The 16,587-nt window shown below is 34.9% G+C and overlaps 1 protein-coding gene across 2 annotated transcripts in view; it reads left to right on the top strand.

The window, feature by feature from the left end:
• LOC136031771 (serine/threonine-protein kinase RIO3-like) overlaps positions 1-16,587 on the top strand; it is a 149,093-nt gene that overhangs the window by 14,887 nt on the left and 117,619 nt on the right. For both annotated transcript variants that reach the window (XM_065711524.1, XM_065711525.1), the window contains exon 6: positions 4,606-4,817. In XM_065711524.1, the coding sequence (XP_065567596.1) occupies positions 4,606-4,817 (212 nt within the window). The remainder of the gene's footprint in view (positions 1-4,605; positions 4,818-16,587) is intronic.

The raw sequence follows: 16,587 nt of genomic DNA on the forward strand, positions 1-16,587 counted from the left end.
CCAGCCAGTCGGTAAAATATATTGCTCCCCTCTCAGACCCCTCTCAGTTTCATATTTTCATATTGTTTTCTTTAACCTTTATCTTCCCCTTGTATGATAATTCAACGCCCAAAAGTACGAAAAAAGAATTAAAATAAAATAATTAATTGCTATAGGATATTTTATATTAGACATTCTGCCTATATTTTAGAATACAGGTAGAGTATGCCAAAATCTCTTCTTTTCTTAATTATTTTTATTTGTCATACTTTCTCTATGGCTGCTTAATTTTGCATGTGGGGGGGGATTTTGCAAAGGAGGAATTTTTGCAAGGGGGATACGCTTAGCACTAGTGCTAACATTTACTAAATTAGGAGACTTTTGATAACAGAAAAAAAAATATTTTTAAGAGGCTATTATATTGTAATTAACTGTCATCAAATTTGTGTTTTAAAATCAACTTTTGATGGAAAAAAAAACGACTATACTGTTGCCAGATAGTTTCGTCACAAGCAAAATCGGCGAGAAAGAAAAGGTCCTAGCTTCACTGTTGTCTATTTGAATTTTCTTCTTTGAGTAGATTTAAGCATGTTGGAAATTAACAGCTTTTAAAGACTTAAATCTAGGTAACAACTGAGCTAAAGTGACGGAGAAGAATCTTTAACAATTTATCAAGAATCACTAGGTTATAAGTATGATTCATCTTGTGGTCATAAATGCGATCAATCCAAAATGACCACATATTCGGAAAAGCTTGTCAAAAATAAAACTTTTTTTTATATCATGTTGTCAGAAAAATACTAGTTTTTCTCTTCCAAATGATATAATATTTTTCCCATTTTGTGTATTTTGGTCTTCCAGGGGGGGGGTCATATGTCAAATGAGAAAAACAAATAATTAGCCATTATAACCGTCAGGTTACACATAACCTAAAAGGCATAATTAGCTTAACTATAGTCAAGCCCAAATAGCCTAACCACAATTTAGCAAAATTTCAGTCAAGCTAGACTGAACGGACCATGGCTCGTATAAAATATAAATACATTATTTTGGACTTATGTCCATATTGTAATCTCATCTTTTAACTTGACGAGTAGTAACGTTTTCAACTGTTTCGATTAAGAACTATTTAGATTAAATAGGTTAATGAGACAGAGTATAAGCTGGACCTTACATAAACATTCCAAAAACGAATATTTTATTATTAAAAAAACTTGTGGGACTGATTAACATTTCAAAAGATGAGTTGCTTTTTGTCTCGACAAGTGTGAGCCAAAACGTTTTGTATGTCTAAGGTTTCTGAAATTACTAAGGTGAGGGGTGATACCACAAACAGTATTAGGCAACGAATTCTTAGGTTTTCGATTTATGGCCTCTAATTTATTTTGTCTAGACGTCTGGTCTTAGGATATTGGAATTTTTAGATGTTCGTCATGTTTATGAGTACTCCAAGTTCAAAGCTTTAAAAATGGAGCTCTTGGACTACCTTTGGGGCAGATTCCAAACTATCCACTTAATTTTCACAAAAGTTAAATTTCAATTTATTAAAAACGGAGATTTAATACTTAGAAGTCTCAGGTGCATATTTAGCTCTTGCGTTTCATATTTGCTGTTATTTGTGTATTATCTAGTCTAAATACTTGGTATCAAAAAATTAGAGTTGTGAAATATTGGGCAGTCTTATAAGCCATCCAGAGTTTTAACAAGAGCTAAGAGCTCATATGGCACTTGTGACGAGGCGAGAAGAGCTAAGAGCCAAGAGATCATATGGTATGAGCTCTAACAAAATTCTATGAATCAATAGATTGATTTAAAAAGGAAAATAAGAGGCTTAATGCCGGTCAGGATTTAAAATAAGAGCTCTGAGTTACGATGTCCTTCTAAATATCAAAATTCATTAAGATCCGATCACCCACTCGTAAGTTATAAATCCCTAATTTTTTCTAATTTTTCCTCTCCCTTTAGCTCCCCAGATGGTCGAATCTGGGAAAACGACTTTATCAAGTCAAATTGTGCAGCTCCCTGACACGCCTACCAATTTTAATCGTCCTAGCACGTCCAGAAGCACCAAACTCGCCAAATCACTGAACCCCTCCCCCCAACTCCCCAAAAGAGAGCGAATCCAGTATGATTCTGTCAATCACGTATCAAGGACATTTGTTTATTCTATCCACCAAGCTTCATCCCGATTCCTCCACTCCAAGTGTTTTTCCAAGATTTCCCCCTCCAACTCCCCCCAATGTCAAAAGATCTGGTCGGGATTGGAAATAAGAGCTCTGAGACCTGAATTCCTTCTAAAAATCAAATTTCATTATGATCCGATCATCTATTCGTAAGATAAAAATACCCCAATTTTCACGTTTTCCAAGAATTTCGGTTTCCCCCTCCAACTCCCCCCAATGTCACAGGATGTGGTCGGACTTTAAAATTAGAACTTTAAAGCGCAAGATCCTTCTAAATATCAAATTTCATTAAGATCTGGTCACCCTTTCGCAAGTTACAAATACCTCAATTTTCAAAATTACCCTCCCCCAATTCCACCAAAGAGAGCAGATCCGGTCCGGTTATGTCAGTCACGTATCTTAGACAGGTTTCTATTCTTCCCATCCAGTTTCATCCTGATCTCACCGCTTTAAGTATTCTCTAAGATTTCCGGTCCCCCAACTGCCACCCCCCCCCAATTACGCTTGATCCGGTTGAGATTCAAAATAAGAGATCTGAGTTACGAGGTCCTTCTAAACTTGATGTTTCATGAAGATCCGATCTCTCCTTCGTAAGTTAAAAATACGTCATTTTTTCTTATTTTTCAGAATTACCCCTCCCCCCAATAGAGCGGATCCGTTCCAATTATGTAAATCACGTATGTAAGACTTCTGCTTATTTTCCCCACCAAGTTTCATCCCGATCCCTCCAATCTAAGCGTTTTCCATGATTTTAGGTTTCCCCACCCCAAACTTCCCCCAATGTCGCCAGATCCGGTCAGGATTTAAAATAAGAGCTTTGAGACACGATATCCTTCTAAATATCAAATTTCTTGAGATCCGATCACCTGTTCGTAAGTTAAAAATACCTGATTTTTTATATTTTTTTCAGAAATACCCCCCCCCCCCCAACTACCCCAAAGAGAGTAGATCCGTTCCGTTTATGTCAATCATGTATCTAGGAGTTGTGTTTATTTTTCCCACCATTTTTCATCCCGATCCCTCCACTCTAAGTGTTTTCGAAGTTTTAGGTTTCCCCCTCCCAACTCCCCCCCCCCCCCAATGTCACCAGCTCCGGTTGGGATTTAAAATAAGAAAGTGTTTTCCAGGTTTTAGGTTTTCCCCTCCCAAATCCCCCCAATTTCACCAGATCCGGTCGGGTTTAAAATAAGAGCTCTGAGACACGATATCCTTCTAAATATCAAATTTCATTGATATCCGATCACCCGTTCGTAAGTTAAAAATACCTCATTTTTTCTAATTTTTCAGAAATAACCCGCCCCCCCCCAAATACCCCAAAGAGAGCGGATCCGTTCCGTTTATGTCAATCATGTATCTAGGACTTGTGTTTATTTTTCCCACCAAGTTTCATCCGATCCCTCCACTCAAGTGTTTTCCAAGTTTTAGGTTTCCCCCTCCCCCCCCCCAATGTCACCAGATTCGGTCGGGATTTAAAATAAGAGCTCTAAGACACGATATCCTTCTAAACATCAAATTTCATTGAGATCCGATCACCCGTTCGTAAGTTAAAAATACCTCATTTTTTCTAATTTTTCAGAGTACCCTCCCCCCCAACTACCCCAAAGAGAGCGGATCCGTTCCGAGTATGTCAATCATGTATCTGGGACTTGTGCTTATTTTTCCCATCAAGTTTCATCCCGATCCCTCCACTCTAAGTGTTTTCCAAAATTTTAGGTTTCCCCCCTCCAACTCCCCCCAATATCATCAGATCCGGTCGGGATTTAAAATAAGAGCTCTGAGACGCAATATCACTCCAAAAATCAAATTTCATTAAGATCCCATCACCCGCTCATAAGTTAAAAATACTTCATTTTTTCTATTTTTTCCGAATTAACCGGCCCCCCACTCCCCTCCCCCCAGATGGTCAAATCGGGAAAACGACTATTTCTAATTTAATCTGGCCCGGTCCCTGATACGCTTGCCAAATTTCATCGTCCTAGCTTACCTGGAAGTGCCTAAAGTAGCAAAACCGGGACCGACAGACAGACCGACAGAATTTGCGATTGCTATATGTCACTTGGTTAATACCAAATGCCATAAAAACGTAGTTTTTGCGCTACCTTTGGTGGGGGGGGATATCATACTATCTTGTCTGTTTTCACACACGTTTTCATAACTTTTTATTTGTTTAAAACAAGAAAGGCACTCTTTCAGGTCCCAAATTGATGAAACATACTTTTTCTTTTTCAAGAAAATTAGTTTTCTTTTCAAAATTTTAAAATCACAAATGAAAACCTTTATCAATATAAAAATTAAGGGCGAAAAATAGCATTACGTCATATTGGAGTCACAAACGGACATTTCTTCTAGAGCTTTTTTGTTGTTGACATTTTGATTTTTAGATCATATTAATATCGTTCAGGTATCTTGAAATTAGTTTTTCTAAGCAAGCCTTTTGTTTAAGGTTTACAACAAACTGAAGACATTCTCAGTGAACGAGTCAAAGCGCTTGAATCGAGTGACTGACAAGACTGATAAATCAACTGCAGAAATGGCTTTAGATGCTACGACACGTCGCCTTCTTTTCAAAATGATCGAGAACAATATTTTGGATCGAGTAGATGGCATTATAAGCACTGGCAAAGAGGCCGTTGTTCTTCATGCAGCTGGTGGACAGTAAGTCTTTTTGTTTAATTAATAGGAAAAAACGAATTAATCAAAAGAAGTATATTGTCATGTTTAATTATAAGAATGTAAAGAGGGAACTAACGAAAGAAAGTATTAAATTCCAGAAAGCATACAAGTTCATTTTTTAGGTCATTTGTTACAAATTATCCCCGAGGAAAAACATTAGTTTCTTTTCTCTACTATTGATGGTAATTTCTGAGCTTAGCGTACTTTGTCAGCACCTACAGCGGTTTAGCTGAATTGCCTATTTGCTTCCTATCTTTTCTGAGGTGAAGCTTTTCAGCATCAGTTTCTGTATTTTAATATTTGATATCAATACATTGATGTATTTAAAACTGTATCGAATATCACTCGGCTTCATATCAATTCTTGTCAATATCAATATCAATTCTTGGAAATCAAATAAGCATGGTTTTTTTGTTTTGGTAGTGTTTTTTTTTTTTTTTTAGATATTAGAGAAAAGCCAACAGTTTTAATCTCCTTTGTAAGAAAAAGAGAGAGAGAAGAAAAAAACACCTTTAAAACTGAGATCTCGAAACTGGACAGCAGCCAATACCCTATTGGTGAATGCCTCATTTTATTTTAACTTTTTTTGGCAAGAGGTGAAACTATCCAACATCAATTTCTAAGCATCGTTATTCGACATTGATATTTCTCCTAATAAATTGATATATCTCTAACGATATCGAATGCCGCTCCCAATAATGCCTGATTTCTAGTACCAATTACAGAATATTTTTGCAGCCAACATTTTTGCTAGTACCAGAACATTTTTCTATCAGAATGAAGCTTTTTATGCTGTTTATATCAGAAGTGAAGCTTTAATATCAGACATTGTCAGAATTATATCAGAAATTGACCCGATGAAAGGCTGTTTATATCAGAAATGAAGCTTTCCTTTTAATTACCGCTCCACATAATGCCTGATTTCTAGTTAAGTATTATAGAACATTTTTGCTAGTACCAGAACATTTTATATCAGAATGAAGCTTTTTATGCTGTTTATATCAGAAATGAAGCTTTAATATCAGAAAGTCAGAATTATATCAGAAATTGACCCGATGAAAGGTTGTTTATATCAGTAATGAAGCTTTCCTTTTAATTACCGCTTCCAATAATGCCTGATTTCTAGTTAAGTATTACAAAACATTTTTGCAGCACCTGCTAAGAAAATGATTTCTAGTTAAGTATTACAGAACATTTTTGTAGCACCTGCTAAGAAAATCATTTCTAGTTAAGTATTACAGAACATTTTTGTAGCACCTGCTAAGAAAATCATTTCTAGTTAAGTATTACAGAACATTTTTGCAGCACCTGCTAAGAAAATGATTTCTAGTTAAGTATCACAGAACATTTTTGTAGCACCTGCTAAGAAAATCATTTCTAGTTAAGTATTACAGAACATTTTGTAGCACCTGCTAAGAAAATCATTTCTAGTTAAGTATTACAGAACATTTTTGCAGCACCTGCTAAGAAAATGATTTCTAGTTAACGTGGCAATAATATGGCAATAATACTTAATTCACTCGTATACAACAACCATCTTACTTCCATAAAACACACATATACATACTATTCTTATGCAAGGGAAAATCGCTGTGGCCTTGAAGGTTACCAGATGCCTTGTATTTCGTATAGCAACTTGTATTATATCCCATACGCAGGGAGCAAAATTTCTTATTGCAAGAGAATTTCTTAGAATAATTTTTAGAATTTCTTAGAATTCTAAAAAATTTTAGAATTTCTTGCAAAGAATAGTCATATTTCTGAATTAATGTACTAGATACGATGCTCCTCGTGTATCATGACTGTGGAGATCACTATGAATGGAAAAAAAAACAGACGAAAGTAAGGGGAGGTATATTATTAAGATATTTATATATGAAAATACTAACTTGATAATCTCTAGTTTTGAAATATCAAGAAGTTCATTATTAATGTAGCATTCATTAATATGAATGTTAATATTTCATTAATATAAAGGGTGTCTTGAACCACCGTTACTGCGGAATAGCCTTTCGTATACCCACTCCCTTTTTTATGTAAGTAGACTGCATTATAAGTACTGGCAAGGAAGTTGCTGCTCTTCCTTCAGTTGTGTACAGTATTTATTTAATTACTAACAATTTACAGAAGCTTATTTAATTTTGACTTAGAAAAGAATAGCCGAAGAAGTAGATTACTTGTATTTTATTAATAAAAAGTTATGAGAGAAAATTTGAAATAAACACATAAAAATTATTTCTGAGCCACACGTTTTCTGTAAGATGCCGTTTTCTTAACGCTGCTTTAGTTGTCACTCTTCATCAGCAGGGTGGTGGGGGACCCTGCATTCAGACACTGAGCCTCGGAAATGTCATAAGGTACTGATGATTATCTAATTAAAGCCACGTAAAACAGCAGAAAATGATCGATATATATAAATAAGATGTTAATCTGAGCCTGAAAGTCCTGTTGAACAAAGGAATAAACTGGCCAAATATCTGATGACTCCAATATGACATAATATTAATTTTTACTTAATCTTTTGTATTAGCAAAGGTTTTAGTGTCTGATTTAAAAATCTTCAAAACGATGAGGTGGAATTCATCCACTTGCATCTGAGAGGGCCAAATATGCCCTTCCTAGTTTAAACAAATTGAAATAACCGAAACGTTTTGTTAAAACAGGGGTAATATTATGGTATCTTACCCAAGCTTGGTTCAAGGACTTCATTTTAATGTTTTGAAGTTGAACGTCTCATAAAGTAGGCAAATCTCTTATGACTGTAATATCTGAAGTCGAAATATCGAAACCCCAAATCACACTAGAAACCGTGAATCTGAAATCGAATCAATCGTTGCCCTCCGCTAAATTCGTGATGCCACCTCCTTACCTTCATTTTAACTCTGCTTGTCTCTGTGTGCTGAAGAAAAGGCGGAAAGTCGACTCCGACCATCATGGAAGAATCTCATTCACCATCTTTGTTCAGATGAACGCTCCCTCCTTCTGCAATTATGAAAAAGTAGTAACATTGCTGCCATTACGATTGATTGCGGGGTCTTCCGGCCTGTGCCTCCTCCATTTCAAATCTTTCAGTTTTTTTCAATGTTTCTCAGATAAAAATTGCCTATATTTTAATTTTTTAAACAGCATTTTTTATAACCCCGGGAACTAGTGTGTCAAGCATATACTAATGTTTGGTTTTTATGTTCGGGAGAAATTTGGGTTGTGTTACTAAAAAAGCAAAAAAAAAAGAAAAAAATAACACGTGGTCAGGTTTACGTTTCTTCGTAAAAATGCTAGGTCAATTTTTTGGCTAATCAATCTGCTAGTATATACGTATCATAATATGTACTAAGAGCTTAATATGTACATATTTATTATATACTTATTTGCCAATTTCAATCTGCTAATATGTTGACTGAAATAGATTTTCAAAGAAAATTGAAGGATTCCAATGCTAGTTTTCTGGTCATTTTTGTTTTGTTTTTGTGTTTTTCTGAAAAAGAGCAAACAAACTTTTAGACCCGCCGGTATAAAATTTAAGGTAGTCGAGTTTAACTTCTTGGCTCTTCCGTGTGTGTCGAAAAGACAGATAGTTGACTGGTCATCGTGGGAGACATTTGAGGTTGGATGCTTTCGATCACTAGGCCATTTGCGCCAACATCAAACAGATATATTCTGCATATTTGAGACTCAAATCTATAATTCATCCTAAGAATCAGGGAAGAGAAAGAGATTCATCAGCATTTTCAGCTTTTCTGTGATTTCTCTCGGTATATTCTGTCTTTTCTTTTACATTTCGCATGACTCGTTGAAACTTTGTCTATATATCACAATGACAGCCTATAAACCGCATTAACTTACTTGAAGAAAAGGTGAAAAAACAGGAATAATTTTATGTTAATGTTGACTAGCCAAAAATTTGAATGCATAGGTTGTAGAAAGAACGGCTGCTAGTGTTTTAGTTTGTACAGAAGGTGCTTGTGCACAAATGTGGTGCCATAGTTAAGTACCAAATGATTGTGTTGCCTTATGTGCACAGTAAAAAGAACAATGAAAAGGACAAAAATAAAGTTCCTATTTTTCAATAATAACAATAAATGCATATATTTACTAAAAATTTGAGATTTGAGTTTGAAGTTCATGCTAATGTATGTCCAGATGATAGAAATAACGGAAGAGAAAAAGATGTTCGAGATTTTCAGCTTTTCTGTAATTTCTCTTCAGATATTTTGTTATAACGTTGGTATTTTGGCCCGTTGAAGCTTTTGCTATATATCATAGTGACAGCTTGTAAACTTTTAGACCCGCCAGTATAAAATTTGAGGTAGTAGAGTTTAACTTTTTGGCTCTTTCGTCTGTATCAAAGAAAAGACAGATAGTTGATTGGTCATTGTGGAGGACGTTTGGGGTTTGATGCTTTCAACCACTAGGCTATTTGGGGTATGACTGGGGGCTCTCATTCGCCAACTTTGTTCAGACGTCGGGTGAGGATGAAAGGCTTTGTCCATCTGCAAATACAAGAAAATAGTAGCATTCCCGCCGTTCTAACAAACATAATCTCGTGCCCTGCTGCAATTGTATTTTGTAACCATATTTGAGGACTAAATATACTTCTCTTGAGTTAAATTAAGTATAATGTTCAAAATTTCTAGTGAAAACAAACGAGATTTTAAATGAATTGAAATACTGAAATCATTTAGGGAAGAAAGGGGATAAGCACGTTTTTTTCCGATATACGCTGATGAACTGCGCCCAGATGAATAATGGCAAAGTTATTTTCCTGTTTTTCACTCATTTTTCCTTACTTGTTTACTTACCTCCAATACTCATGTTGGATAAGCTGCTCCTCTAACAGTCTCAAGTAAATAGAAAACTGTATGAAAAATAATGCTTGGTTTTACTTTGACTGACTTAAAAAAGAAACTTAATTGACTATAATTTTTTGACCTCCTACGGTTGAAAAATGAATTTTTGCTCCAATAAGGTCCATGTTGACTCTGAAACAAGTGATTTTACAACAAGGCTGGAGCCTTAGTTTGAACTAAAAAGACGAAATACTTTTTATCATTGCATTCATTAGTTTCAGTTGTGTCCATTCACCGATCCAGAATTATTATATTATCTAGACTTTTCCTTAGATAAGGATCTAAACTTGCTTAAGAAATAAGAAAGCTACGAAAATGAAGAAACTGAGCGCCCATTAAGTTAATTATATGCGCATAATATATGGCCCCACAGCCAATATATCTTCTTTGAGTGATAAATAGAAAAATTTACAGAAGGCATTTTCCCACGGGTCCGAAAGTGCTGCCGTGGTTTCGACTGGGTTCATCATTTGTTTTTTCGGACTTGGGATTGAGGTAGAGAAATATTATCAGATGTACCTCTTAAACTTGAAAAGTTCTGTCATTGCTAAAGAAATTAGAGCTTATCCTTTGCTCCTTTCTTAGTGGTGACGTTAAAAAGTTGGCCTATGGCAAAAAAATCAGCTTTTGAACTAAGGCAGGTAGAATTTTTTTTCGACGGCAATCAATAGCTCTTGATGAGCTGATCAAAGTATATGTCATCTATTTTTTGGTTCAAAAATTCCTTAATGAGATATACTAGTTTGAAAGTTTCAAGGGATTGACAACTTCAATAGTTGGGTACACACTGAAACCAAAAATAGGCCGATACCAATTGTAAGACAAGTAGAGGACTTGTAAGCAACAGTCGGCTGTTAGACCATAATCATCTTCGGCAATAAGAGGTTTGCAACTTTTGCTAGTTGGTGTATCTATTATTTGTTTCCGGTGTATTTGACGGTAAGACCACTTTGGTTCCAGTGGTAAGACATGCAGGGGACTTGTAAGTAATAATCGTCTGCTAGGCTACAATCATCTTCAGTATAGAGGGGTTTGTAACTTTTGCTAGTTGGTGTAGCCTATCCATACTCACTGTAACCTAGAATTAAGTGTTTACGCAACGGGTATAAACGATAACGTAAAACAATGAGGTAGTTTCGTAATAATTAGTGTCCTACGGTATTTTAATCCTGAAAAGTTACGGATAGCTTTATAATACCAACTAGATTATATAAGATATTGTTCCAAGTTTTCATCCGTCACGATGTCTACGATTGAAAAGGATAAAGTTCAACTGGCTGCAAAGTCAATTTAGTCCCTTCTTTCGACATTCTTTTGTTATTGTTGTTTTTTCAACGCTGAGGAATAGCCTTTGATCATGTGATTACTGATCGCGTTCTTCTTTGAACATAACGTTTTAAAAGCTTCGATAGGCTGACAACTTCAGCGTTTAACCAATAGCAAAGAAACAAAACCAAAGTGTTGCTCTCGCAACACTTTATTCGGCAAAGCCGGAGAAAAGTTGCCGCAACACTTCACGTTGCTCAGGCAACGTAGGTCTAGTTTTCCTTTAGTTCAGCTTAATCAGTGGGGGGAAAAGTACCAATGAATCTAAAAAGAATAACAAACCATTTAATATAGTAACGTAGAGATTGTGCTTTTCAGTCTTTTACGAGTGAAATAGCAAACCCAATCTTAAGATTTATGTTCCCTGTACGAGTTTAGGTATTTGAACTGAGCAAAATTTGAAATATTTAATGGGTGCATATATTTAACACTTATAGATTTTCGTCCATCTTCAATTTGATAGTGGGGCCTGCCTGCTTGCCTGCTAGAACGGAGCTCTCCACTCGAAAGCAGAAACATGTTTTGATGAAACGAAAGCTTGGCTGCACAACTTCAGATACTCCTCTCTGACATAGGCTACATAACTCTACTTCACTTCGCACACCATAGGCTCTGGCTCGTGGACAAGCAAAAACCACCCTTTTTGACCCCAGGCAAAAGTTCTGCGGAGTTTTCCAAAATGTAATGTCATATTCATCAATCCGGTCTGAGGTTCATACTTTCCGTAAAAACCGCACAGGTTAGACCCTTACCAGTTTCCAGGAATAAGCCAAGATCGGCGGCATAAAAAAAAACAAAAAAACATGACAAAACCAAAGTGTTGCTCTCGCAATACAAATAGACAAATCTGGGCTAAAGCCTCTTTTATACTGAAATCTCTGGATTATCACTTTTTTATTGACTATTTTGTTAAATGAGTTTTTACTTAATAGAAAACTTCTTTGTCAAGAGCTGTTTTTACTTTGCTTTTTCTTTAGGATAGGGTGGGGGAGTGGGGTGGGGATTAACGTTGACTTTTTTTTTCGATTTTCAAAGGGGGATTTGAGAAGGTATTCTTTTTGTTTTTAATGATACAATTGTCAATGATTTTCAGAGCTCTAGCCGTTCTAGCCAAGTGGTTGGTGGGCTAGACCTGCGATAATGTCCTTCAGGACTGGGCTCGGATCTTGTTGTTGCCGATTTTCTGGTTTGCGATAGGGGTCAGGAGTGCGATACGTGGGTATTTTTATGCGTCGAATATGTTCTTTGGCCTTTAACAGGGTCGGTTACATAATCGCAATATTTTTCAATCGCTTAAGATTAAAAAAAAAAATAGAAATGTGGTGGGAGTTAGCAGACTGCCGTAATGGCAGTCTTTCATTCACTTAAACCACTCAGTAAATATATTTCATTCACTTAATCTCATTACTTAAACCACTCAGTAAAAAGGTATTTTTGATCAGGTATTTCTGATCATTTTTGTTTAAGATAAAATTTGATCAGGTTGAAGGTAAAAAAAAAAATAAAAAAAAATTAAAAAAAAATATTATAGCCAACCATCAGGAAAAAGAAACTTGCACTGGTAGCGTCTAACCCTGTCATAATATTGTTCAAATAAAAAAAAGACAAGGAAGAGGAAGGAATTACTCGATATTTGGGATGAAAAAGGGTTTGCGACATTGAGACGGAAAAGGGGATTATTGTTGACTTGATTTCTTTTTCTTCGTTAAATATTTTCTGTCTGTTTTGGTTTGAATTAATCAGTGAGAAAAACACATTTTCTCTTTCGTCCCATTAATATCCAAAAAGATGGAAAAAAGGAGCTTGCAATAGCAAGTTATGTTATGTTGATATGACAAAACTCAACATTTGGGATTGTACAGGGTTTACGACCATGGGAAGGAAAAGGGTTCTATTCTAATATTTGGGATTGACCAGACTTTGCGACCATGGGATGGTAAAGGGTTTTATTCTAACATTTGGAATAGAACAGCGTTTGCAACCATGGGAAGGAAAAGGGTTCTATTTTTTTATAAATGAAGATGTAATAATGCAAATAATGAAGATGAATGGAAATCAAGTTACTATGCACCTGATTTTTTTTTGTGAAATATTTTCAGTTTGATATATAACTTCATCTAATATTTGTTGTTTTATCCTAATGAAAAAATATATTTAGTCTTTCGCTCCAATAATATAGAAAAATAAGGAAAAACTGAGCTTACACTTGAAGTGTCTAACTAGTTCATAATTTGCTCAAATGACAAAAATCAAATAACAAAAGATCTTACTTCTTTCTTCTCAGTTTATCGTTTTTTTGCTTCATCAAGTGCTAAGATTTTACAGCTCATTAAGTCATTACCAAATAAAACATTGGAGAGATAACTTTGATGACAATTTCATAAAAGGTCGTAGGCCACAGATCAGCGTAGAATGAAGATAGATGTTAAAAAAAAAAAAAAAAAAAAAAAAACGGCCAAAGAAGTAAGATCAAAGTCCTCAGACTTTCGTTAATTTTTTTTTGTCAAATATGTATGATCTTAGCCCATAGATTTTTGCTAAAAAAAAAGAAGACTGTTTGCCGTTTTATCCTGATGAAAAACAGAATACATCAGTCTAAGTTTTGCTTTGAATTATTCAGTGAGAAAAACAAATTTACTCTTTCTTCCCATTAATATCCAAAAATAAGGGAAAAAAGAAGCTTGCAGTGGCAGTGTCTATCTCAGTCGTAATATGTGAGATGACAAAAATCTAGGAAGAAAAAGAGATTACTCGACATTTTCAGTATATCTATGATTTCTCTTGGGATATTTTTTTTCCTTTGGTATTTCACAAGACTTGTTGAAACTTTGGCTGTATATCATAGTGACAGCTTACAAATTGTATAAACTCAGTTGAAGAAAACACGAAAAAAAAGGAAACGTGGATTCCTTTGAATTTTCAAATTTCCAACTATAGATGAACCGCCCGGAGGCTAAACTAACTATCTATTGAACAAACAACAAGAAAATTGCGAAGGAAGATATATTGCTCATTTTTATTTTAATGTACTCATCATATAGTGGGGAAAGTACAGAATTTACTATTTTTTTTTTTTTTGGTTCGCCTATATGCTTGAATATGAAGACTGTGGTTAAGTGGACGTTGCAAGGATTATGGGTAACGTTTGCGCTTATGTCGACAAAACAATCACCAGTGCTATCTAGCGTGTGGTCTTTCTTGGAAATTTTTATGTGTAATACTAAAGCCAAATTAGCATAATTAACAAAATAAGTTTAGTAATAAGTGTCTAATCTCCGTTTCTGAGACAAATACAATTACAAATTTTGAAAAAATGCCAAGAAACGCCAAACGCTAGAGTTCGCAATTTCTTTTTAAGATGGTACCGCCTATTTTCACTCTTACAAATAGCCCCTACTCTTGGTATTTTGTTTAGGAGTTGGTCACATTAGCCTAAAAATATTAGTTACGATAAAGAGTCTAACATTCTTTATGTTTACTTGATTTTTAGAGGGCATCTTTGTCGAGGTTCAAACGGAGAGGTTGCTTATTTTCAAAAATCTTGTACATTAGACATTTTTTTTACGTTTTCTTTTTTGCCTTTTATGTCTCGTAAGTCGTGCTGAAACTTTCGTTATATGTCATAGTGACAGATCACAAATGTATTAGTCTAGTTCAAGAAAACGTAGGCAAAAGGAAAGAAAAACTGGAATAGATTATGATGCTGTTTTTAAAACACAACGGCCATTGTGCTCGAGAATGCACAGAAGTGTTTCCACAGTTCAGTGTCAAGTGTTCTTGTCACCCCATCGGCAACGTAAGAAGAAAAATGAAAAAGACAAAATTAAGGCTCATAATTTTGAAAAATAACGACCAAAGTAAGAAAAAACGACCAAAGAAAAATAACAAATATATACCAAATGTTTGAGATGCAATTCTTAAGTTCATACTAAGGTATGTTCAATTGACTAAAATCAAGGAAGAGAAAGAGGTATTTCGATATTTTTAGTATTTCTGTGATTTCTCTCTATTTATATTATTTTTCCTTTTGTATTTCCGCTACGTGTTGAACCTTTGGCTATATGACACAGTTGCAGCTTACGAATTAGAGTAAATTAGTTGAAGGTGACGTGGACAAAGGGAAAAAAATAGACCGGAATAGTGGTGTGAAAACGGCTGTTTAGTGAAAAAAACAAAACAAACAATGAATACATAAGACATAGAGATGGTTGCTATTGTGTTTGAGTATGTACAAAAGTGTTTCCAAATGGTCGTGTCACTTTATCTGCACAATAAGAAGAAATATGAAAAAGACAAAATCAAGGTGCGTAGTTTTAAATAATAACGACAAAAGTAGTAACACAAATATATACCGAATATTTCGGATCCAAATCTTGCGTTCATATCAAGGTATATTCAATTCACTAAAATCAAGGAAGAGAAAGAAATATTTCGATATTTTTAGTATTTTTGTGATTTCTCTCCATTTATATTGTTTTTCCTTTTGCATTTCCGCTATGTTGAACCTTTGGCTATATGGCATAGTGCCAGGTTATGAATTATATTAAATTAGTTGAAGATAACATGAAAAAAAAACAGACAGGAATAGTTTTGTGAAAAGGCTGTTTAGTGAAAAAAAAAGTTATAGATTTAGCGGCTATTGTGTTTGAGTATGCAAAAAAGTGTTTCCAATTGGTCTTGTCACCCTATGTGCCCAATAAAAGAAGGAAAAATGAAAAAGACAAAATTTAGTTTCATAATTTTCAATAATATCGATAAAAAACATCAAACAAATATATTCCGCATATTTGAGACTCAAATCTAGAATTCATTCTAAGAATCAGGGAAGAGAAAGAGATTCGTCAGAATTTTCAACTTTTCTGTGATTTCTCTCGGGATATTCTGTCTTTTCTTTTGCATTTCGCATGACATGTTGAAACTTTGACTATATATCACATTGACAGCTTATAAACTGTAATAACTTACTTGATGAAAAGGTGAAAAAAAAGGAATAAATTTAAGTTAACGTTGATGAGCCGAAAAAGTGAATGCAGAAAGAACGGCTACTAGTGTTCTAGTTTGCGCCGAATATGCTTGTGCACAAATGTGGTGCCATAGTTCAGTGCCAATTGATTGTGTTGTCTTAGGTGCACAGTAAGAAGAACAATGAAAAGGCCAAAAATAAGGTTCATATTTTTCAATAATAATAATAAATGCATATATTTACCAAAAATTTGAGATTTGAGTTTGAAGTTCATACTAATGTATGTTCAGATGATACAAATAATGGAAGAGAAAGAGATGTTCGAGATTTTCAGCTTTTCTGTGATTTTCATGGCACTTGCTATTAACCAAGTGACATATAGCAATCGCAAATTCTGTCGGTCTGTCTGTCTGTCGGTCTGTCGGTCCCGGTTTTGCTAATTTAGGCACTTCCAGGTAAGCTACGACGATGAAATTCGGCAGGCGTATCAGGGACCGTACCAGATTAAATTAGAAATAGTCGTTTTCCCTATTTGACCATCTAGGGGGGGGGGGGGGAATGGGGGGCCAGTTAATTCGAAAAAAGTAGAAAAAATGAAGTATTTTTAACTTACGAA

Source organism: Artemia franciscana, chromosome 10, assembly GCF_032884065.1.
Source record: "Artemia franciscana chromosome 10, ASM3288406v1, whole genome shotgun sequence".
NCBI classification, from domain to species: domain Eukaryota; kingdom Metazoa; phylum Arthropoda; class Branchiopoda; order Anostraca; family Artemiidae; genus Artemia; species Artemia franciscana.